The sequence below is a fragment of the Kogia breviceps genome, chromosome 9 (assembly GCF_026419965.1).
Source record: "Kogia breviceps isolate mKogBre1 chromosome 9, mKogBre1 haplotype 1, whole genome shotgun sequence".
Taxonomy (NCBI): domain Eukaryota; kingdom Metazoa; phylum Chordata; class Mammalia; order Artiodactyla; family Physeteridae; genus Kogia; species Kogia breviceps.
This window is the reverse complement of record NC_081318.1, coordinates 47486863-47512394: the sequence shown is the minus strand read 5'-3', so window position 1 is coordinate 47512394 and position 25532 is coordinate 47486863. Positions and strand designations below refer to the sequence as shown.

Sequence of the window (25532 nt, the reverse complement as noted above, 5' to 3'; positions counted from 1 at the left end):
GTGAGAAGGGGAAGGGAAGAGAGATGTTGGGATAGAAATAATAAAATTAGTGATTAATCAGACATAAAGTTTAAGTGAAAGCACTGCCCCCAACACACAAACATCCTCCCCATTTCAGGCTCTGACATGTGCAGCTTTGCAAGAAGTGATGTTATTAACCAAGAAAGAAGAAAAGAGGCACATGGCAGAAGCAGGTTTGGGAGGCAGGTGATATAGGATAGTTTATAGTCCTTGTTTTCTACTACAGGTTGATGCAGACACTCAAGAGAATCTTGTTTGTTAGTTTCTGATTTACACTAAATTTATTTTATTATTTTTATTCCATTCCACATTTACAAACTCTTACCTTTTTGTTTTCAGACACTAACCCTGAGTAGAAATAAAATAAATACGCACTCAAATAAAAAATATACTAAAAAGAAAGGGTACTTGGTAATGAGAATAAAAAATAAGCCAAAGCTTGTTAGCAGCCACCTCTTAACAAAGAGTAAGGCAAGTCACTTTCAAAAAAAAAAAAAAGTGAAGGTCAAGGCTCAGGGCTGCTCCCACAACACTTAGGGAAAATGCCTTCAGATTCACCACTGTAAGTTCTAGGGTAGCAAATATTTATTGAGGGGAAAGGGTGCTTTAGCTGACCTAAATGTAGCCATAGCAGTGGTATCATTTCTAGAGTAGTCAATATAGAGCTTTGGTGCTACCTTACAGTTCCCCAAAGGCTCTCTAGGTGCACCATCTAACTTAATCAGTTGCAACAATATCATAATTTAGGATTCCCACTTTTGATTATGACACAGTAATAGCATGGGTCAAACCAACCTCACTCTATTAAGAACAATAAAAGCTTAAAGGCATGGACTCAGGATTTAGCAGATCTGGGTTGGAGCCCAGCTCCATGACTTGGGCACAATGACTTAACTAACTCTATTTTCCCATCTGTAAAATGGAGATAAGAATTAGGGTGACCAGTTGTCCCAGTTTGCCCAGGACTGAGGAGTTACTGTGAACATAAAACTTTTAGTGCTAACACTGAAGAAGTGTCAGGCGATCTGGAATGGTTAGACGTGCTAAGAATATTTAACTCTCTGTGAGAATTCATAGAAATAATGCATATAAAATGTTACATGGCACTTGGTCCACAGATGTGTATTAAGCTTGTACCACGTATCATACAGGCAAATAATAAGCACTCAACCAAAGGTCATCATACTATTATTATCTGAATTTTTATGGTCAAAGGAATATGTTTTCCCTTTAAGAGCAGAGAAAGATTAGAAGTTACTAGGAACTGTAAACTTCCTTACTATACTTTTTCAGAAAGATAGATTATAATATTTTCTTTAGGAAGGGAAAGATAGATTATAATATTTTCTTTAGGAGGGGAAATATTTCTCTTCCAGGCTTCTTTTATTTCCATGCTATGAATCTTTCCTTCCCATGGGAAAGAATGTTCCAGTTAAAGTAAGAAAGCAACTTAAATAAGAAATCAAACCTCTGTCAATAGGCTTAACTGTCTAGAGTGAATTGTATCCCTTAAGCCTGCCAACACCAGGATCCATCCCCTTCTTTCCACCCCCTTTCACCTCATGCAATGCCAAACACCCTCTTCTCCCCACACAGAAATGTCAAGCAAGCAAGACCTGACTTGTCTCAGCAGAATGGCAAAGAGCTGTTGTGTCTTTTTTCCCTTTTATGAACCCACTTTACAACATAGGGTTTCATGCAATTAAAAAGTAATCAAAACTTTACTTCCTCCATGTCCAGTTTTTATATTAGATATCCACAAGAGGATAAAAAGCACAATCCAGTTCATTCATTACCCTTACTCAATATCTAGCTTTATGATCCACATTTGTAGTTTTCTTTGGGAAGAGAGAATGAGAATGGGGGAGGAGAGGGCAGAGGTTATAGCAGCAAATGCTCTCTGCCAGGAGTGTTGTGAGGACTTAGATCCTGACTTACTGTCTTCTGGGTAACATGGAAACAAGAGCCAGCCAACTTGGCAAAATTTTGCTTCCTGCAAACAGTAGTGCAGGCTAGCTCCAGCAGTGGTGTGCTGGAGTTCTTTCCCACTGGTTTAGGAGATTGGATTATGCATGTGGCTGCCCCACTCCACATTTGATGACACCATGTTGGTAGCCTGAAATCAGCCATGGTGGGAATATTTACACCATGGAAATTGGCAAACACTACAGATCAGTGGCTCCCCTCCCTCCCAAGCTGGTTTACTCTCAGACCACTGGTTCTCTGATATTTTGATGTTCCTGGGGAAACATGAGACATTAAGGCATTCTTCCTCTTTCCCAAAATAAATCAAAGAAATATCCATTCAAATGGGTAAATTATCTTCTCTGAAACCTTGGCGCAGGATATCAGATTGGCTGGGTTTCAAATATTTGCAGGAAGGTAAGAAGGTCCTGTTGCCTGCTTCCATTCCTGCCTGTCCCCACTGAGTTCTAGTATTACTGGCAGTAATCATTTCAAGACCACACCACCAAGTTGTCAGGATCCTTCTGTGTATCAGAGCCCCTACGACACGCCAAAGGTGGTCTTTTGGGGGCCACTCCTGACCAGAGAGGGTATCTACATTCAACTGTGTTCCTGACCCACAGCCTAAGGGGACCCCAGCCCCACAAATGCCCCCAGGTTCCCGGAATTTAGAAGACAAGATATGGCAAATGGTGCAACATTTTCAATGATGCCGTTTGTTGAAACAACAAGGCACACTGTCTTTACTGCTAAACCAAAGAGTGCAAGGCAAAAATAATGCCCTTAGTCCAGCTGACGACATAGCAATACTGCAACACAACTTTATTTTGTTCCTTCATGCTGCCCATTTCTCTACCCAACTCCACGCTCTACCATGTTTGTTTTTTGGCTCCATTAACTATTCCCACAAGCAACTTTGTAAATCTGGTTATGCTTCAATCTGAAACAACGAAAAGTTATTGTTTAAAAGGCAAACCCCCATTCCTCTTTGTTCCTCAATAACATTATTATTATTATTATTTTTGCTGTACATGGGCCTCTCACTGTCGCGGCCTCTCCCGTTGTGGAGCACAGGCTCCGGACGCGCAGGTTCAGCGGCCATGGCTCACGGGCCCAGCCGCTCCGCGGCGTGTGAGATCCTCCCGGACCGGGGCACGAACCCATGTCCCCTGCATCGGCAGGCGGACTCTCAACCACTGCGCCACCAGGGAAGCCCTAACATTAATTTTGAAAACCCGTTCTCCATGTGCAGATAATACTTTAAATGTTAGCCTTCTTAGTATTTATTCACTTCCCATAATGAAATGGTTCTCTGTTACATTTCAATAAATTATTGAAAATCACTCAATAGCTAAGAGAAAATTATGCATCATTGCTGAGCCGTTATACCTCAGCAAATAGATCTGCTATCCAATTTATATTTTAAATAATACAATAAGTTAGCCCCCTGAGTATTCACTAAGCACATATTTGAGTAGCTTAATTTAGTAGCCTTCTTTTTAAGCTAATCAGTCCTCTCTAATGAAATAGAACCACATGAACTAAGAGGATTCTTGGCAAATAATCAGAGTAAAATTGGGAGTTGCTATTATTATTGCCTTTGTTTTCAAGAAGCAAGCTGTATGTTTTTTTAAGAAAAGGGAAAAAAAACCCCCTCAAATACCAAGAATTCAATTTTTTTAAAGGAGAGGACACACTAGTCAGCCACTGAGATAATGAAACTTCTACAACCCCTTCCATAATTTTTTTCCCAGAATATTTCTCCTTTTTTTCTCTTATGTAACACAGAAAGGAAATAGTCTTCAGTGGACATAAACAATGCATCCTTTTCATTTGGTGGGCATTGTTTTGAACTATTCATCATCTCAGCATGTCTAGTCTATTTCCTAGAAGACATTCTGGTGTGTACAAATGGTGAGCAACTATTGCATTCCTTGAGAACTGTAGTATTTGAATATACACACAAATGAGAGGGGTGTGGGCATAAGGTTGGGGACAATTTGATTTTAATTCTAATTCGCTGAACATTTACTGAGTGCCAGGAACTGTGCTAAGGGGTTTGCTACAATCATAAATCGTACATTATTCCTGTCCTCAAGGAGCTCAGTGTCAAATAGAGGAGGAAGGCAATTGAAGAGGCAAATGAAAACCCAGTGTGGTACATGCAACAGGAGATGTACACAGAGAGAGATGCAGAGAAGGAGGAATTCTGGGAGAAGGGCTTCCTAGAGGTGATGCTGGAACTTAGCTCTGAAAGGCAAATGGGGGTTTTCCAGGCAGTCAGAAGAGTAGGAAGGGCCTTATAAGAAAAGTGGAAGGAATCCATGGGAATTATTGGCTGACAGAACAGTAAGGTGTGCTTGGGGAATTATAAGGTGTTTTGTTTTTCAGGATTCTAGTTAAGAAGGAGGGAGAGTGAGAGTCCAGGTTGGGGAAGGAAGTAGAGGCCAGATCAAACATCTTTACTCTTCTATGTAAAGAGTTCAGACTTTATTCTTCAGGTATCAGGGAGTCAGTGAGGGATTTTAAACAAGGAAAAACAGGATCGGGCTTGCATTTTGGAAAAAGCACAGAGAGAAGGGTAGGTTGGAGAGAAAGGAGACTAGTTAAGACCAGTTAATGAGGCTATTGTAAAAGGAAAAAGTTTAAACAACTTAAAAACACATATTCAGAGTGTTCTTGAATAGCATCTTTTAAAATTTGTGCCTTTTCTTAAAATACCATGAGGCAAAAACTGTTTCATTTTATAATTTATAATGTAGGCTAGCCATTGTTTTTTTTATGTCCCCCAAAATGCTGTACGTTTTTTTATTGGTTTGTATAAAATCAGTGTTTTTCTTTTTAAGTAGTTCTTTGTGGTTTCTGTGTCAAGCACCAGGAAGTGAGTAAATCAGGTCAGTGAGAAGGATACTATAAAGCAGATGTGAGAAAGGCTAGCTAAAGAACTGGGTGACTAGTATTTGCCAATAACTAGTCTTAATTTTCTGGTTAAGACTCACAGCAAAGCGAGCAGATGTGAGAAAGGCTAGCTAAAGAACTGGGTGAGTAGTATTTGCCAATAACTAGTCTTAATTTTCTGGTTAAGACTCACAGCAAAGCGACTGGCTAAAAAACTTCACTTCCTTGTCGTTTCAATGGAAAAGTGATGGAAGTGAGGGGATTTGTGCTGTGTTAGAAAAAAGATTCAGGTTCTTCTCCCTGTGGTCTAGGCCTTGCCTGCAAATCCAGGCTTAAGTTTAAATATCTGTTTTATTAGTTGCTTCTTATACTGAGCCACTGTTGGTAAGCTGAAGTGATAAGGTGCTGAAGGAATAAATTTCTAATTTTTTTAAAGCGGGTTATTTTGATAGCCAGCATCAGCCCAGGCCATCCAGAAAGAAAAGTGCATCCACACGACCAAAGCAGTACCAAGACTTGGATATGACATATCCACTCCACCCTTTCAATGGGTGTGGATGCTACAGTCTTTCAATTGATGGTAGCCAGAGAAGAAGATGGGAAAGAGAGCAAGAGACAAAGAAGACAGACCATGTTTATTAGACATGGGAAAAGACATTAAGTGCCCTCTTTCACTTAACAAGCCCAGCTGAAAGATGCCTAGAGACAAGTCCAAGAGTTGGTGAGATAGTGGAATAACCAGAACCCTTGTACATTACTGGAAAGAATACAATCAATTTGGAAAACAGCTTGGCATTACCTAAGGAAGTTGAAGATGCTCAAACCCTGTGAACTCATCCATTCCACCTCTAGGAATTATTCTTAGAGAAAGTCTTGCATGGGGGCCAAGGAGATATTTGCAAGATTGTGTACAGCAGCAATATTTATAGTAGCAAAAAGCTGTAAACAACCCAAATGCCCATCAGCAGTGGAATGGACAAATGATATAATCACACAATGGAATACTATGCAGCAATGTAAAAGAACGAAGCACAATTCTGCATGTATCAACACGATGAATCTCAAAGTATTGAACAGCAGGGTTTCCCTGGTGATGCAGTGGTTGAGAATCTGCCTGCCAATGCAGGGGACATGGGTTCGAGCCCTGGTCTGTCAAGATCCCACATGCCGAGGAGCAACTAGGCCCATGAGCCACAACTACTGAGCCTGCGCGTCTGGAGCTTGTTCTCCACAACAAGAGAGGCCGTGACAGTGAGAGGCCCACGTACCGCGATGAAGAGTGGCCCCCGCTCGCCGCAACTAGAGAAAGCCCCCGCACAGAAACGAAGACCCAAACATAGCTATAAATAAATAAATAACATTTTTTTAAAGTATTGAAGAGCAAAAGTATATTGCAAAATCATACAGAATAATTCCTTTTATATAAAATTAAACATGAAAAGTAAAATATCATTTATGGAGATGTATATCTGCAGTAAAACGATTAATTTTTTTAAAAAAGGAAAAGGGTGATTAAAAAATCCAGGGCAGTGGTTTACCTCCAGGGCCAGTGAGGGAAGGGGATGGGCTGCTGGTAATGCTGCATTTCCTAAATGACTGGTAAGCGCAAGGGTATTCATTTATCATTGTTTGTTTTACCTTACACAAGTATGATATGTATTTTTGGATATTACTCAATTTTTAACTAAAAAAGAAAAAACCCACCTACTGATGCTGCCAACTCACAAAAATGAATCTTTAAGAAATTTAACATGTTCTCTGTTGTGCTTTTTCCTTCTGCCCAACACAGGGATGATGAGATGAACCCTACATCTAAAAACAGTAAGTGAAGAGGATACAGAGAAGCAATTGAAGGAAACAAAGGCAAAAGTGGGAAGTCCCCCTCTGGCAAGCAGCCCCAAGAAGACAGAGCTGGTGCCAGAATGGAAACCTTGGGACTCCAGTTGCTGCATAAAAAAATAAATAGAGGAACAAAAATAACACCCACATCTCCATGCTGGACAGCAGAAGAGCAAGAAGTTGCCAAACATTTGTTTTTTTTGTTTTTGCTAGATTATGTTTTACTCTCTAAATCTAAGCTCCTATATTCCCCTTCTTCCCTGTTTCTATCTGTTAGAAGCTCAGTACAAATAAAACAAACAAACAAACAAAAAAACAGAACAAAAGCATTAAGGCTGGATCCTTCATTTATTGTCAACAGGGATGTTTCCGATTATTGTTAAACTAGAAGGGACTCAATGCTTTAGAAACATCTCATCACTCAATTTGGTGATTTTCATATACTTTTGACTGCCATGCAGCAAAACATGGAACACCTCCCCAGTCCCCTCTACTTCTTCCATCTCTCATCAAGACAGTTTCCTTGTTCTGGTGAAGGGAAAACTGGATACAACTTCAGTATTTCTAGTCCTATCTGATGAATAATACTCAGCCCATTTCATCATCTGAGGCTTTAAGACATAATATCTCTTAAGGACCCTGTTCGATGGGGTTAGGGGAAGCGTCTTGCCCTGTGAAAACAGGGGATTCATGCTAGGAGAGGTCAACAAAGACAATAAAATAAATATTTATTACATGCTTACTAGATGCCAGACAGAGTGTCAAGTAATAAATTAGCATTATCTTAATTAATTCTAATAATGAATCCTTCTGCAAGAGAGGTAGGTATTAATATCAACCCTAGTTTACAGATGAGGAACCTCTTGGAGAGGTTAAGTAACTTGCCCAAGGTCACACAGCTAGTAAGTGGTAGAGCTGGGAGCTAATCCAGGTCTAACACAGTATTCATTATCTTAATCCCTAAACTATAATGTCCGTTGAGTATGGTGATAATAGAAGTAGTGAGAATCGCCAAGGTAATAAAAAATAAATAAAATTCAAGCTCATAACTTCTCAATCTGAGGTCACCAAAGGTGGTCCATGGTTTGGGGTGGGGAGAGTCTATGAATTATTTTCAACAATTCAGATCGTCTAATCCATGGGTTCTTTGTCTTTTGTGTGCTTTGGACCCCTATGGCTGTTTAGTGTAGCCTATAGTTACCTCTCAGAATAATGTTTTTAAATACATGATTCACTCATATATATATATTATGATACATATCATAATATATAGACATATATATTATAGATTACAAATGAAGCCATTACATTGAAATGATCAAAACAGCTAAACATGAATTTGTGCTACATCAACATACATCCTTCTATATGAACACATATAGAAGAGCAACCTGTGGGTCTGATAACTCCTGTAGCTTTAAAGTAGTGATGGTCATAAGCATTGTTTCTAGCTATTTGCAACAGCATCTGTATTTGATATGAAAATATCTCTGCTTTCTATGGTGACAAAGTCAAAGGCACTGCTAATACTGCTGTGGTTTGTTGCTTACATTCATAATGGAAGGAAATGATGTTTCAGTCAGAGGTTAGTGAAAATAAAGATGCAATTTCTTTCCCTTCTAAGTTCATTGACCCCTTGAATCTAACCACAGACCCTTACCCCAGGTTAGGAATCTATTAAATAACCTAACGATCACCTAATGGAAGTGCTAAGTTTACTCCTGATAAGGCTTCGGTCTAAATCATTGCATTTTTATTTTTGCTTTGGCATGGAACTAAATGTATCAATCTATTATATCAATAGTATTTGATCAATAATTAATATCCAGAAACACACTGTGACTGGTGGGCAACATCTTTGCTGAGAACTCTTCTGGATGATGTTTACCGGAGACCCTGCTTGATCTAGTTGTATCTTTGTTGGAAAGTAACAGAAGACTTTGCCCATGAGGATCGCATCATTTCAGTATGGGACACAATGCTGCTGGGAAAAGGAAGCTAATGTTTTGAGTAAATAAAAGAGTTCTTCTACGAGTCTAAATTACCAATGGTCTATCAGTATTTTGAGAGAACAAAGATCACTTGTAAACCTACAATGCATGGCAGGGAACTGAGGTTTAAAATTTAGTTTAAGGTTTTGGCTGAGGATTTCAGAGAACCAGAGACATACCAGTAAATACTGTTGACTAGAGGACACTTTTCTAAATGTGATGCTTCAGATCAATGGCTGGTTTGTTAAGAGTAAATCTATGTTCTCAGGTTTCTGGTTGGCCTGTAAGTAAGTAAAATAGGTCAGGATTTAGAGAACCCCTTAGGCATCAGAACGGAAGTTTATCCAATTGTAAGCCACACAGGATTCCTGCAAGATGGAAGCCATTTCCTTGCCAATAGAGGAACAAAAGACATCACAGTTTAGGGTTCCCCCAAACCAGCTGCATATTAAATTTCCTAAGAAGCTTAACTATTGATGCTCAGGTCTTACCCCAGACCAGTAAAGTCAGAATATCTGGAAATAGGCCTTGGGAATCTATATTTGCAAGGGTTGAGACACAATGGCTTAGGAAAATGTAGTGGACAAGGGTGGTTCCAAATTCTTTGCCATTCTTGTCATCAGGAGGAATCTGGCCTTGCTCTGTGATTTGCTTTGACCAAGAGAATGCAATGGAAATAACAGTCTGGGGCTTTTGAACCCTGGCCTTAAAGGGATAGGCATTTTTTTGCTTCTCGGTTTGGGAGACCTGCTGCTATGCTGTGAAGTCCAGGCCAGGACACTGCATGGTTAGAGGTCATATGGAGAGAGTGCTGGAGGACAGGAGATTCCCTTGGAGACTACCTAGGAGACTACCTTACCCAGCTTTAGCCAAACTCTCAGCTGAATGCAGCTGCGTGTGTGACCTCGGCCTACCCCAGTCAGAAGAACCACCCTACTGAGCCCATTCCACCCACATAATTGTGAGAAATAATAAATTATTATTGTGGTAAGCCAGTAAGTTTTGGAGCGATTTCTTATTCTGTAATAAATAACTGAAAAAGGGACCTATTGCCTGACAATTCTTGATTCTTTTCCCTGAAAGATCTGTTGTTCCTATATTGGAATCTTGATGTGAACTGAAAAACAAGGCTGGATCCATCTTTCTAATGCAGATAGAAGACATAAGGACACTAAGAGCTCAACTGAAAGCTTACATGATGCAAACAAAGGAAGACCAATCCCCCATGTGGCCTTAGGCAAACCACCAACTCCTGCTGCTGTCTATTCACCCACCGCCACGCAAACCCTGAGAGCTTGCAACCGCATCATCTCTGTGGCCTTTGTGGAAGACAGATGCATCATCAGACAAGGATGGACTTGCGGCCCAGCTGTGGGAAGATCCAGTCAGCAGACGGACTCCAGCTCCTTTGGGGTCTGCCTCAGCTGCAGGGCACAGCCTTTCCCCAAAATGATGCCCTTCCCAGGGCATCCCACATTTGGTGAGTAAGTGAGGCGGGAGGTATAAAGGCCTGATCAGTTTTGTCTGATGTAAGATACTCTGATGGAAACTACTCTCTCTGGAGCTCCCTTGCAGGTTGGCCAACGTTTGTCAGGCCTCTATCATAGTTTGGTTTTCTCCTCTGCCAATTCTGCTTCCTACCCCTTCCTTTCTCAGGTGTTAATCCCTAATAAATATCTTGCACTCCAAACTTTGCCTCAATGCCTGCTTCTGGAGAATCCGTGAAGCTCTTGATGGCAAGTTTTATATTGAGGGCAGGGGTATGTTTTGATTGCTATGTCTGATTTTCCGCCCACAGTCTGATTCCCAAAGGTGGACAGAAGAATTTTCCCCAGGTCTGGAAGATAGGGACAAAGAACCCATGAATCAGGCCATCCCTCTTGGTAAAGATCAAGAGCTGGGAGAGAGATGAAGATTCTGTTTAACAATTTCTGTAACAAAGCCAAAACGTTTTCCCAGGAATTAGCTGCATTTAGTAATCACTGTCTCAAATCTGTTTAACAGTTACTTTCCTCCATTAAATATTATTTTAACTTCTCATGCCCTATCAATTAGTTGAATGCAATAGTTACATTTGTTGCTCTTTGCTTACTCTGATTTTGTCAGTGCAACCAAGGACTTGCTGAACACCTTTCTGGAACTGTTGGCTTCTTCAGAAATAGTTTCTAATGCTCCTTAAGATGTTTAAAATACTAAATTAAAAAAAAAAAAGAATTATCAGGCTTCCCTGGTGGCGCAGTGGTTGAGAATCCGCCTGCCGATGCAGGAGACACGGGTTCGTGCCCTGGTCCGGGAAGATCCCACATGCCGCGGAGCAACTAAGCCTGTGAGCCGTGGCCGCTAGGCCTGCGCGTCCGGAGCCTGTGCTCCGCAACGGGAGAGACCACAACAGTGAGAGCCCCGCATACCGCAAAAAAAAAAAAAAAAAAAAAAAAAAAAAAGAATTATCAGAAAGTTCAAGAGAGGCAGGTGGCCAGCTCAGTCATTCTCTCTGTGGATTATCCGTGCACATGATGAAATCCTAGCCTGACCTTCCCTTCCACTCGAAGGACTGTGGTTATTCTTTCCTCCATTTTTCAGTTGTGTGTAGTCAAAGAAACAAAATGGTTGATGTTAGTTTTAGAAAAGCACAATTAAGAAGCCGTAGTTGTTCATTGCTTTCTGTCTGCACACCAGGCTTTCCCCATCCTCCTATTCCGTGTAAGCACTCTGCTTTTCTTTAGAAAACAGCCTCTTCTATGTGGACTGGATGCACTGCCAGACACACTGGCCACCACCCACACTCTACCCACCTCTGTCACCACCACCACCAAGGGCAGACTTGTAGCCTTGGGCCAGTGGCCAACCAGAATATTCCATCCTTCCCGCTCCATGGCCTCCACGGGTACTTAAAGCACAGCGGTGCCGGGGAAAGGGCAACAATGTGGGCTGTCAAAACTCAGATACTATTACTATTTGAATCCTTAATCAAGTTTTCCAGGTGAAACTTCTGTTTCTACATTTATAAATTAGTAAATACAATCACATAATTTACAGGGGAGCTATGAGTATTCCATAAAATGGTGGATAAGAAAGTGTGTGGCAGACCACTGGCCTGAGGGCTTGCAAATGCTGAAGGATTGGTAGCCATCCTTAGCGTCTCCTTTGGCCTTCCTGACACCCCCATGCACCTGCGCCCAGCCCACAGCCGGTAAGTGGCAAAACTGAAATTCACATAGGTTGGTCTAACTCCACAGTCCACCTTCCTCTCATTACCCCTCGCCTCCCATTGGTCACGACTCTCCAAAACAGTCAAGCTTTGAGGGTGGTGGGCTCCTTGCCTTGGTTTCTCTGTATGTAAACCCTAACAGAAGGTCTGATTCCTGTTGGAAACTCAGGGAGAAGCCCCTGAGAAGAGTATGGCAGACCACAGTCCTGAGGACTCCATAAGCCAAACCTGGGTCAAGGTCAAAGTATAAGTCATGGCTCAGGGCTTGTGCTTTTGGGGGCTGGGGGACTCACTGTGGCTGCCTGAGGAAGGCACCAGGATGACACCAGCATGCCAGGTGCCCCCTGTGGATACTTAGCTTTCAAGCTGGTTTCACTACACAGGAAACACCATGTCTCAAACAGGGATCAGTCCTCACAGCTTAGACATTACAAAGCTTGTCTCCTCTATTTCAGGACCTCAGAATGAAGTATCAAGAAGGTGGTCTCAGGAAGTAGATGGAGAACCTTCTTCCAATACAGCTCCTAACATGACTCCTTATTTCCTGGGCATCCTCCTTCTCTGACCTCTTTCTACTGAATTCATCCTATTGCTGCCATTTTAAACTTTCCAAAGCTTTGAAAATGTGCTTAAACATCTTCCACGGCGACAAGCACTGTATGCTTCCACTTATATGAGATACTTAGAGTAGTCAGATTCATAGAGACGGGGTAGAATGGTGGTTGCCAGGCTCCAGGGAAGGGGTAATGGGGAGCTGGCGTTTAGTTGCAGAGTTTCAGCTTTACAAGAGGAAAAGAACTGTGGAGATGGATGGTGTACAACATTATGAATGCATTAATACTACTCAACAGTATACTTTAAAATGGTTAAGATGGCAAATTTTGTTATGCATATTTTATCACAATAAAAAAAAATTGGAAAAAAAAAAACAACCCTTCAGTGGCCCCCCACTACTTAAACAACGGAACGCTCAGCCCTTTGCCTACCATCAAGGTCCCATGATCTCCTTCCAGTTTCTCTCCCAGCTTTCACCTTTTACGCTCCAGATTAGAAACCAGACTGTGTGCTCTGCCTGTACCCTGCCCTGTATGCTCTCATTCTGAGGCTCCGCCCACCATGTTTCCTCTGTTCATTTTAGTCAATTTCAGCATCTGTTCTTTTACTAACATCAGAAATTTCCAGGTAAAGCTATAACCTTTCTTAACACTGGATGAACCTTGCCTCACCACCTACTGAGCTCTAGCACCTTTAAAAAAATCCCGATACTCTGTCTGTCTGCAGAAGGGCACATGCATGTAACTTAACAGCTAATACTGGAAGTAAAATACATTATTTCTCAGGCCTGCTTTAATTATGGCAGATATGTATGCAGGCTCCAATTTTAACTATACTAGTTTACTACTGCCAATCCATCACTCCAGAGGTGGGTGCCCTTGTGAAGTAGAAAACCTCTGGGCTGGAAGCCAGGGGGCCTAGAATCTAATCTCAGCTCAGACATGAAATGGGAAGAAGACTTTGGAACAGTCACTTAAGCTCTGGGCTTCAGTTTCCCCACCTGGAAAATGAGATCTAAAATTTGTTTCAACTGGAAAATGCTACCTAGAGGATGGAGATAATCCATCCTGTAATTATTGAATAACCTAAGCTGATATTGATAATGAAAACATAAAATAAAATTAATGATGACTCAAATTGCAATCAGGAAAAGAGAGTTGTTGGAAACAATGCAAAACTCATGGTAGAAGAAGCTACACCCAGTATGATTACATAGGAATGAAAATTGACCAGGGACTCAAGTCTTCCTTTTAATGTTTACATGGAAAATAATTAATCTCCGTAAGAATATTTTCATTGAAATAAAGATAGAAATGCTTTTTCCAGAAAATTTAGCTTCATGAAGTTTTTTTCTAGAAAGATGTTTTTAAAGAAATTCATCAGTGTTATTATTCTGATTAAAATTTTATATTCTGATTAAATTTTATATTAAATGTGGCATCAAAAAGTCTTTGGAGGGCTTCCCTGGTGGCGCAGTGGTTGAGAATCCGCCTGTAGACGCAGGGGACACAGGTTCGTGCCCCGATCCGGGAGGATCCCACATGCTGTGGAGCAGCTGGGTCTGTGAGCCATGGCCGCTGAACCTGCGCGTCCGGAGCCTGTGCTCCGCAACGGGAGAGGCCACAGCAGTGAGAGGCCCGCGTACCACACACACACACACACAAAAGTCTTTGGAGTTGAAATGACAATTCAGTGATGTAAGAACAAAATGTCCTGCATTTCAAAAGCAGTGGCAACATCAAAACAGATCATGAACAGAAACTGTGACATTTGGAGAAAGGCAGAGCAAGACCCCAAAAGGAGCAGCAGGGTGCCCTTGACAGTGATGGACATGGGTTGTCACCAGCTAGGGGGAGAGAGAGGATTAGACCTTTGATCTATACTGCAACACTATTGAGTCATACAAACACACACATCACACTCTGAAGGCAACTATCTATTCTATATTGCTTGCAAACTGAGCCCCTCTGGACATTAATGAAAAATATATTTCAGATCTTTCTTTGAAGATATCTTAGAGATAACTCAGTTCAAACCTTGTATTTTACAGATGAACAAACTGAGGCTCAGAAAAGCCTATGACTTCCCAGATGATATAACAAGGGAGCGTCCAAGTCTTAGAATGGCACGGATTGTGGAGGCCAGACCAACAAGGGTCAACAAATAGCACTCTTTCTTCATCTGATCTCTGAAGGCTTGATGGAGCTGGTTGGTTTTTCTGGGCCTCCCTTGATGGAGAAACTGCTCCCCCTCTCCGTACCGTGACACTCCCCTGGGAGATCTGTCATTCCTTTAAGTGGACATTTTAGGGAACCATCCAGAGACAAGTCTACTTTGGTTTCGATTTTTAAATTAAGAGCTGTGGAGTTTGGCAGAGAGTGAGTTTTCTTTTTTGGCAGACACATACACATGCTTCTGTTTTGTGTGTCAAATGCTAAAAAGCCAAGTCCATGGTTGAGGCCCGTTTCTTTCATTATCAGATGCCTGACGTCTGACCAGTATCCTTAATCCACAGAGAATGCCTCTGTGAACACCAGAGCTCCTTTCCCTCCTTCATCCCTGCCCTTCCCCCCAATCTCCACACACCACCCCCAATCCTACACTGAGGCATTAGGGGAGGGAGTGCTGCCAGCACTGTAAAATCACCTACATAAAATGCAGATCCCTCGCCGCTGTGTGGTAAAACACTTCTATCACAAACATATGTGGGCCTCGCTTCTTTTGTTAGCTGGTTTTGGGCAGCCACAGGAGTGCCATTTCATCTCTCAGTGTGTTCTGCATTCACCAGAAGAGTCAGCGGGCTCAGTGTGATATTTGCCACAAATTTCTGAGTGGTGGTCAACCCGTTTTCCCACCTCTATGGCCCAGGCTGCCCTGCAGCCCCAATCTCGCCTCCCAAGATGGGCGTTCCGTGCACAGCGCCGAGCAGGACACGTGTGATGCCAGGCACTGGAGCGTTTCACAAGGAAGGTCCAGGGGACATAGAATAACAGGTGGCTGAGGCAGCCATCAAAGGATCTGGAGGACATGCTGAATGTGCCTGGTGGGAGTCCCATCATAAAGCGGTGCAGTGGACAGAGGGTTAAGGACGCGCCCATCGCTCCCTGGCAGCTTGGCATGCATGTTTGCCCTTAATGGCCTGAATACTAACATTCCAACTTTCCTCCAAGGGAAAATAAAACATTTTCCCTGATCTTGACTTTTACCATTTATAATTTTCCTTTTTTTGTGTATATTCTTATAAGTGATCCACAGTAACAATAATAATAGCAAATGTTTCCTATGAGTCAGGGATTGCTCTAAGCTAATTAGCTTATTGAATCCCCTCAATAATCCTATGAGGATACTATAGACTGAGCGGCTTAAAGAACAGAAATTTCTCACAGTTTTGGCATCTGGGAAGTCCAAGATCAAGGTGCTAGCTGACTGGGTTTCTGATGAGAGCTCTCTTCCTGGCTTGCAGATGGCTGCCTTCTTGCTGTGTCCTCACATGGCCAAGACAGAGAGAGGGCAAGCGATCTCTCTGCGGTCTCTTCCTAATCCCATAGAATCAGGGCCCTGTCCTTATGACCTCATTTAACCTTAATTACCTCCTTAGAGGCCATATCTCCAAATACAGACACATCCTAAGTTACGTCTTCAACATCCTAAGTTAGGGAGACACAATTCAGTCCATAACAGGTAGATATTATTAGTACCCCTATTTTATAGGAGATGAAGTCATGGTATAGAGAGGTGAAAAACTTGCCCAAGGTCACATATCTATTAAGTAGAAGATTAAGGAGGCAAAGTATGGTCTTCCTGACTCAAATACTCTATTATAGTACTGAGGACACTGGAACACTCTATTATAGTATTGGAGGCCACTAGAACACTCTATTATAGTATTAGAGGCCACTGTAACACTCTATTACAGTATTGAGACCACTATAATACTCTATTATAGTACTGAGACCACTGTAATAGTCTATTATAGTATTAGAGGCCACTCTATAGTGGTTTCTAACCACTCTGTTACATAGTCTCTACATATGTTATAGGTATATGCGTGTACAACACACATACACAAACACACATATCCATATAACCTAGTACTGTATACAGTTTTATTTAGTAACAATGATCATTCCTAAACTAGTCAGTGGTTGAGGTAAAAAAAAATCTCCCCAACAGAAAGGTGTCTACAAGCAAATTTTTCCTTGTGGGAGAAAAGAACTCAATTAAGAGTGTGTGTGTATAGAGGGTAATGATACCAAAGAGGATAGCATGAATATATTCAGAATTTGTAATGGAAGGGATCTCAAACCAGAGCAAGAAGTTTAGAGCTCTGTCTATGGGATGTGATTAATTTTCTGAGTACAAGCTCTATCCTGACCCACCAGGTCCCGTATGATACGGCCACAGCCAATCCTCCATCTTTGCTTCCCCTCTTTCCTTATTCCTCCCTCAGATCCACTGGCCCTCCTTCCTTTCCTCAGGCACATCCAGCTTATTTCTGCCCCTTGGCACATTTAGACATTCTCTGCATGGAAACACTGGCCCACATCTGCACAGGGAGGCTGCTTCATGTCCTACTGTCTCACCTCTTCAGTGAGGCTTCTGGGATCCACCATCCAAAGCAGTCCCTGTACCAGCTCTTTCACATCATCCAGTTTTATTTTCTAGCATTATCTGATTTGTGAATGTCTATATTTGCTTATTTTCTGCCTTGATTTCTTCACTGCTTTCAGTAAAATCTCCTTGATAGAGTAGACTTTATTATCATATTCAGTCTGCTGATCTTATAGAAGCCAGACCATCCAGTCAGTGAATGGGTGGATGCAGTCAGAACTAAAAGAGTGTGGGCATTTCATTATTAAACTAATATTTCTTCATTTCTAGCCACAGGCAAAGTATTACTGTATTCTAATCATGGAAGGTAAGTTTAGAACCTCATGAGTATTGACAAATATCTTTTTTTGATACTGCCCCTAAGGAACGCCTAACAAATGTCTTTCAAACATGTGAAAAGGGCTTCCCTGGTGGCGCAGTAGTTGAGAATCCGCCTGACGATTCAGGGGACACGGGTTCGTGCCCCGGTCCGGGAGGATCCCACATGCCGCGGAGCGGCTGGGCCCGTGAGCCATGGCCGCTGAGCCTGCGCGTCTGGAGCCTGTACTCTGCAACGGGACAGGCCACAGCAGTGAGAGGCCCGCGTATCGCAAAAAAAAAAAAAAAAAAAATCATAATCTATCTTTTGCCTGATGTATTTACATAGTTTATATAGATCAGTAGGACTACTGATACACATGATATTAGTTGGAAAATTAGCTTATAATTAATAATAATAATAACAGCAACAAAAGGAAACAACCTTACATGGCCAGCAAGAGGGTAATTAAGAAAATTAATTTTATCAATTCAATGGAGTATTACTTAAAAATAAGTTAAGAATCTATACTGTAACTTTGAAAATATGTATGATATAATGTTAAAAGAACAAAACAGCAAGTGCCACATCCTGTACTGGCAGAGACACTTGTTGCTCTCAATCCTCCCACTAAGAAAAACTAGAAAAGCTGGACAAAATACAGAACCCACCCAGTTGAAAATCCTGAGGATCACCCAAGGCAGCCAGGATATAAGGGGTGTATTATCGTTTCCTATTGTTGCTGTAACAAACTGCCACAAATTTAAGTGCCTTAAAACAACAATAATTTCTTATTTTATAATTCTGGAGGTCAGAAGTCAGAAATGGTCCCACTGGACTAAAGATGTTGGCTAAGCTAACTAAGATGTTGGCAAGGTTCCATTCCTTCTGGAGGCTCTAGGGGAGAATCTGTTTCTTTGTGATTCCTAGTTTCTAGAGGCTGCCTGCATTCCTTAGCTCATGGTCCTTCCTCTATCTTCAAAGCCAGCAACACAGCATCTTTGCAACCCTCTCTGACTCTGACTCACCTGCTTCCCTCATTCACTCATAAGGATCTTTGTGATTATACTCGCCCATGTGGATAATCCAGAATAATTTCCCCATCTCTAGGTCAGATGATTAACAACCTTATTTCCATATGTAGCCTTAATTCCTTCTTTCCATATGATACAATATATTGACAGGTTCCAGAGATTAGGGGGAAGGTCTCTTTGGGGTCCCATTATTCTGCCCACTACAAGGGCCCATGCTTGCAAACTGAAGGAGAGGGCAACAAGCTGAGTCTGGCATTCTCTGGCCCTGTCTGCATCAAAGCAATAGTTGATTCAGCAGCCAAGAGGCTACAAAACCAAGCATAAAGTGGTACCTAAGAGACTGGAAACTTGAATGGAGCTTTGGGAGACAAAAAGTACAGATTTAAAGTCACTCAATTCCAGACTTGATAAAGGTGCTTGCCTCTATTCTAATTGCCTGACAGAAGCAAAGCAAAATCTCTTTGAAGGTAAATATCATCAGCCAAAAACTCAAACTATCTCCATAATTTTACCTGTTTATTTTTTTTTTTTTTTTTTTTTGCGGTACGCAGGCCTCTCACTGTTGTGGCCTCTCCCGTTGCGGGGCACAGGCTCCAGACGCACAGGCTCAGCGGCCATAGCTCATGGGCCCAGCCGCTCCGCGGCATGTGGGATCTTCCCGGACCGGGGCACGAACCCGTGTCCCCTGCATCGGCAGGCGGATTCTCAACCACTGCGCCACCAGGGAAGCCCAATTTTACCTGTTTAATGTCTGACATTCAACTGAAAATTTCCAAGCATATCAGGAAAAAGTACCAAATTACCATATAAAAAGAGAATAAATAAATCTCATGAACACAAAGCTGAGCAAACATACCACACAGGAAAGAGTACATACTGAATATGTCCATTTATAAAAATTCAAAAACTTGCAAAAGTAATCTAGGCTATTAGAAGTCAGGACAGTGGTTACCTTGGGGAGGAGGGGAGTAGTCACTATGGGGCCAGGGGGAGGGGCACTGCTTCTATTCTATTTCTTTATTTAGGTAACAGTTACAGGGGTATGTTCACTTTGTAAAACTTCATTTACTTGTATATTGTGACTTGTTCACTTTTCCATATTATGTTATAACTCAGTAAGTGTTTTTTTAAGTAACAAAGTAGAATCAACCTTATATTACACTGTTAAAATTATGCAAAAACCTGTCCCTGTGCACATATGAATCAATTAAAATGCAATTTCAGATACTGAAATTGTTGAATTTTTTCTTTTTCTCTTTTTAAAAAATATGTGAATTGCTATATAATTTGTGTTACTTAAAAAGAGACAAATAAACAACAAAATTAAGTCCAGATTATTTTCTGCAACTGAAGAACCTCCACTTGTCCAGGAATTTCAATATTTTGGAATCTGTCTTCAGAGTTAACTATTTATTGTGGTCCCCAACTCAATACCAGATTCAAGATCGCTCAAGTTTACAGAAGCAGCTGGGGCTGACAAGGCACTTTCCATCCTCTCTTGAGATCTCTCTGCATGTAAACAGACACTTCTTTCTGTCCTTCCCCGTCCCATTTTCAGACTTCATATATATACTGCCAGAACTGCTTCCTGCTCTGAGTCATTTAGTTTGCCATTCCACCAGTAGTTAATTCTTTGGTATAATTTATCTTGATTTAGAAACTGTAACATTATAACTTTTCCAAGTTTACCTTCACTTGAGCCCAGAAATATGTCTCTCAACTGTTTCCATTGTCCAAGGTAGTTAACATTTTGTGTAATATTTAAATTTCTGTTAAATTTCATGTTATTTAATGGTTAGAATGGCCTGGGTAGGGTAGGAAGGCTACCTTTTCACATGAGAATACCCGTAATTTCTGTTGGATCTATCATTTTTTTTAAACATAAATGAGTAATTCAGGTGATAACCCAGTGGCCCCTGATAAAATACTTTGTGATATCTCATTTACAATCCCAAAGCAAAGTACTTTTAAAGTAGTATTCCTATGGTTAATTTCTGTTTGGAGCATGGATTTGCCTAAAGGAAAACTCAAGCATTAGAAAGCTATTCTTCCAAATACTTGGAGGTACAGAATTGAGGTCCCAGTGTTGCCTCACATAAAAAATTGGGGAATAAAATCAAGTCTAGAAGAATAAATTTTTCCTCTTGAGACTATCTAAGCAAAACTAAGGGGGCTTTCTTAATTTCTCCAGAAACTTTCCGGAGGTAAACAGTGTAATCATCGTGTAAACATTAAGGAAGACCTATGCATCTTCGAGGAGCTGAGACCTGCAAACTGGAGGAGCAGTTACTCTGGCTTGGCCAGAGTAACATTTGACCGCTAAAGGAGAGGTCACACTAGGGCATCAGATAGATTTTGTCCTGGGGCTCCATGTGTAATACCTGAATGTGATCATAGGTTTGCCAGAGGAGATTACATTGAACCTTCCTCATGTAATTTGTTCACGCTCTCTTTTGTTCTCCCAATAGACTAATTCTCTCATTAATGATTCACCTTTTGGGGTTGGGTATTATCTTTTTTTTTTAATCTTTGTAATTGTCACCTTATCTCTTAAATAATACCTACACTATTGTCTGTCAACTTTTGTCTTTAACATTGAGTATTTGTATTTTAATATGAACTCAGACCACCCTTCCCTGTGGAAAGGAGGGCAACAGAAGACACCTTTTGGTTGTTGTATGACTTTGCTTAAGGCTGACCATGTCTTATGGGTATTCGGGCTTTCATTTCAATCTCATCATCCCATTCTTACAACCTGCGTGCCGGGAAGCATTTTCATACCTGATAGAAGCTATCCACTTGCCGTACATAACCAGCCACTTCAGGATCAGATTTAAGGACCTTCCAAACTTTTCTTTCCGCCTTCTTATAATCCTGGGATCCTTTCCAGTTCATGGCCATCAAGGAGCGCTCTGTCAGGGGAGCTGCCACAATGATGTCCAGTTGGCCGTTGTAGATTAGAACCTGAAATAAAATTGAGCCGTGGGCAAATGCAGGACTCAGCAGGGGAAGCCAGTCAATGTATCTAGGTACAGATAGTGCACACAAGAGAGAAAAGGGAATGTTAGCTGCTCTGGGGCGCTGCTCAGAGACGCCAACCCAGGAACTCAGTAGGGTCACTTCCTTCCAGTTGGTGACATATACCAACAACCTGAAATAAACTCAAGCCTTGTCTCAACCACTGCATTCTTCCAAAAGTTTGAATCTTTATAGGAATCTGCATACATCTCTCTTGTTGCAAAAGCATTTGTGCTGTATTACCCAGCAATATAGGTTTTACTTGTATGTATAGCTATGTTAAGGAAGAAGACTGTGGTTACAGTTCAGTGGAACTAAGGAATGGTACACACTAGGATTGTCATGAAGCCTGCATTTGATTATCTTCACTTTTCAGGCCCTGCAGCAGCTGGCAAGCTGGGCATTCCCTCGTGGCTGCTGCTAATCCATGTTGCTTTCCCCTCCTACATTTCAGTGACAACTATAATTTTTTGAGGCAGACAGATAGATGCAGGTGCCTCAAATTTGTTGTTTGTTGGAGGCAACCATGTCTGCTATGCCACTTCCAAAGACCTCCTTTCTTAAATATGATAGCCACTTGTCAAAAGTGAGGAATGTCCTTCAAAATGCCTAAGATACATGTTTTTTTAGCCAAGTTGATGGGTACTGTAGGAGAAACTCTGAGGCAACTCTGGTCTTTTCTTCCCAAACAGCTTTCAAGGTATTCTGATAATACCCAATGCTGCTGAAGTTGTGAAGCTACTGGGGACAGTGTGAATGGCATTACTCTTCAGGAAAGCAACCATCACTTTTTAATGCAAAGACTTTATAATGTTGAGACGTTGTCCCAGTAATCCCAGTTTGTGGAATAAACTCTATGAAAATAAGCCCAAAGAAATAAAAAAAAAAATTATTTAACAGTAGTCACTGAAACTTTATTTATTTATTTATTTATTGCGGTTCGCGGGCCTTTCACTGTTGTGGCCTCTCCCGTTGCGGACGCGCATGCTCAGAGGCCATGGCCCACGGGCCCAGCCGCTCCGCGGCATGTGGGATCCTCCCGGACCGGGGCACGAACCCGTGTCCCCTGCATCAGCAGGCGGACTCTCAACCACCGCGCCACCAGGGAAGCCCACTGAAACTTTATAATGACAAATTTGAACACAGTCTACAAGTTCCATATAGTGAGTGGTTAAATAACCACGGTACAGAAATTCTATGGGATATTGCAAAGCCATTTAAACTGCTGGACTACAAAGTTGTCACCTCGTTCTCCTTAAATCCAGCCTCTTTCTCCTGAATTCAGGGAGATGGCTATCTTAACCTTGTGTTCCTCATCCCATTTTTTCATTCCAGAAGTGCACATTATGGGGCTCACTGCCTTTATTTTCCTGCTCTTTGGATCTGTGCTCTTTACTGCCTGTTGATAAAGTCTGAAAATTATTGCCTCATATATTATGCCCATTTTATATCTGTTTATAGTGTAAGTGCAAGCTCAGTGGATGATAATGCCAGAAGAATTCTGATTTTTAAAGAAATTGTTCATCATCAGCTTTCTCACAAAATAGTTGTGGTTCATTTAATCCCTGTAAATAATTTTTTTTTTTTTCTGGTAAAAATAAATAAATAAATAAACGGTTGGACTAAACCACGAAGCAATGTGGAAAATGCTTACCACATAATGTTAAGTATGAAAGCTGAATGCCAAATATATATCCCAATTATGATATCTAAAATTGACATACTTATTTACATATATGGAATGAAACTTTGAAAAAAAGGAACAGAGTTGATTAATTTTGGTGGTGGAAATCTGGGTAATTTTCCCCTTTGTTTTCTACTCTCCTTAGGCTATTTTTTACACTTGTTGATTCTCATAAGGTATTGTCACTCCACCACCAACAAAGAGATTTTCTTCAACTCCATGCTACCTTTAATCTATTTGGAAGCTCTGGTTTGACTCAAGTGAAGACCTTTGGTTGAATCCTCAAACTGGATATAAAATGTTTCACTGCATGTTTCCATCTCTGCCCTCCTGGTATAGGCTTCTTAAAAGGCTATACATAATTAAAGAGCCCAGGACTTTTACACACTCCAAATCCTCAAGCAGCAGTGGGCCAGGATTCAGCCTAAGATGAAAGAGCCCTGGGCCTCACCTATAGGAACACAGAGTCTTTCATGTTACTCAATCATCATCACCACATCCACCCTCCTATGAAGAACCCCCCCCCTTACAGAAAATTCTGATGGATTTAAAGCCTCTTTCAAAAACTCAACTATAGCAATAAAAATTTGCATTGTTTATACAAAGAAATTGCCTCAAAGACCTTGAATACTTATGGCCCATGCAAAACTCCTACAGCTGTTCTGCCAACAGTATGGAAACAATTACACATGATCTGTACCAGGAAACAAGGCTTAAATACTTCATTATTCTAGGAAGGCCTGATTATAGCTGATTAATGAAGATAATCATCTATAAAGTAATTCTTCTAGAATTCAGTGAAAAGATGCTGATTAACTAGCACACACACAAGTGTATGTAGCCATCTTTCTTCTTCGTGGCTACTCTATGAAGCTTGCATCTTTCTGAGTGTCATCAGGAAATTGTTACCTTACTATCATCAGGATATTCTGAAACTGATCTGAATTTTCATCTTTGAGGGATGATAGCAAAATCCACAGGTTACAGCAAAAACAGGCTGATATGTACAGCATTAGGGTACACGTTTGTTGAAATGAATTGAAACGAAGCCCATCCTTGAGCCATTTCCCTTGTTTTTCAAGACATAATAAACAAGAATACTAACACTCCAGAATGAGGCAGTGAAGGGCTGGACTGCATAATTTTGTGCATGTGATGTGTAGAAAGCCTACTTTCGGGGACAAATAGAAATCCTTCCTTTGCAAAGCAAGGAAAACAATTTTAACTACTAAAGGGCACATAAGTCAAATGCAACAAAAAAAGAAATCAGGTTAATGATCAAGCGAAGTGATTTCAGAGCTGGCATTTAAGGCTGCCTTAAATATAAGAATTCCAGAGCTTCTATTTTTATCTAAATGTCACATTTACTCTCTTCAGCCCCCAAAGGAATATCCCAGTTGGGTGCCTCCAGGGCTGGGTGAGTGGGTGAGATATCCCAGGATCCGGTGACAGTGAGCTGAGAAGCCAGGTGGGTGTAGCACAGGGCTGGGTGGTCCTGAAGCTGGAGGGCACGTGTTGGCCACCCACATCCTGAGAGACAGAGAAGTTCCAGGACAATGCTTAAACCACAACGGGTTGGCCACTTACAAAGGATCTGCACACATTCGCCCACTTCTTCCTGGTGGGGTGATCTGTCCCGGTTTGCCCTGGACAGAGGAGTTTCCCAGGATGCAGGGCTTGCAGGCTAAAACTGGGACAGTCTGGGGCAAACCTTCCCCTGAGGCTTGCTGGTATTTTAAGCAACAGGGTGTAAAGACAGAGAGGTGGAGACAGAAATGAATGCAGCTTTTAGCTAAGCTTCCCTTGTCAGGAGTGACTCTAGCAAAACAAGGGGCAGGGAAAGCACTGGTTGGAGTAGGTTTCCAGGGACACACCAGGCAGCACCCCTGAACAACCAGTGTCCTCACTTTCCTTTCTGGTCAGCTGTGAGGCCTCAGTTAAAGAGCAGAGGCACTCCTTTTAGAGAATTTTCTTTTCTTTTACTACTTAGAGGTCTGACTGGTTAGTTTGTTGAAATTGATGGTGATGTGAAGACATGGAAAAATACTTATTAAAAAAATCAATGAAAAACTATGATCCCACTGTTCATGCTCCATAATTACTATATTTTATATGTTTTTTTTTGTTTGTTTGTTTGTTTTTGCGGTACACGGGCCTCTCACTGTTGTGGCCTCTTCCACTGCAGAGCACAGACTCCGGACGCGCAGGCTCAGCGGCCATGGCTCACGGGCCCAGCCACTCTGCGGCATGTGGGATCCTCCCGGACCGGGGCACGAACCCGTGTCCCCTGCATCGGCAGGAGGACTCTCAACCACTGCGCCACCAGGGAAGCCCTATAATTACTATATTTTAAAAGGATGCTTCAAACTTGGGAAAAGAATACATCAAAATACTAGCAGTTAAGGAAGTC

The 25532-nt window shown here is 41.5% G+C and overlaps 1 protein-coding gene and 1 long non-coding RNA gene across 2 annotated transcripts in view; one reads left to right on the top strand and one right to left on the bottom strand.

Moving 5' to 3' along the window:
• The window catches only part of LOC131762925 (uncharacterized), a 58649-nt gene extending 51597 nt beyond the window's left edge, over positions 1-7052 (top strand). Inside the window, exon 5 of the long non-coding RNA XR_010842189.1 lies at positions 6674-7052. This is a non-coding gene — a long non-coding RNA (uncharacterized lncRNA). The remainder of the gene's footprint in view (positions 1-6673) is intronic.
• CPVL (carboxypeptidase vitellogenic like) overlaps positions 1-25532 on the bottom strand; it is a 111833-nt gene that overhangs the window by 4983 nt on the left and 81318 nt on the right. The window contains 1 exon segment of the mRNA XM_067042437.1: positions 21202-21384. Within this exon segment, the coding sequence (XP_066898538.1) occupies positions 21202-21384 (183 nt within the window).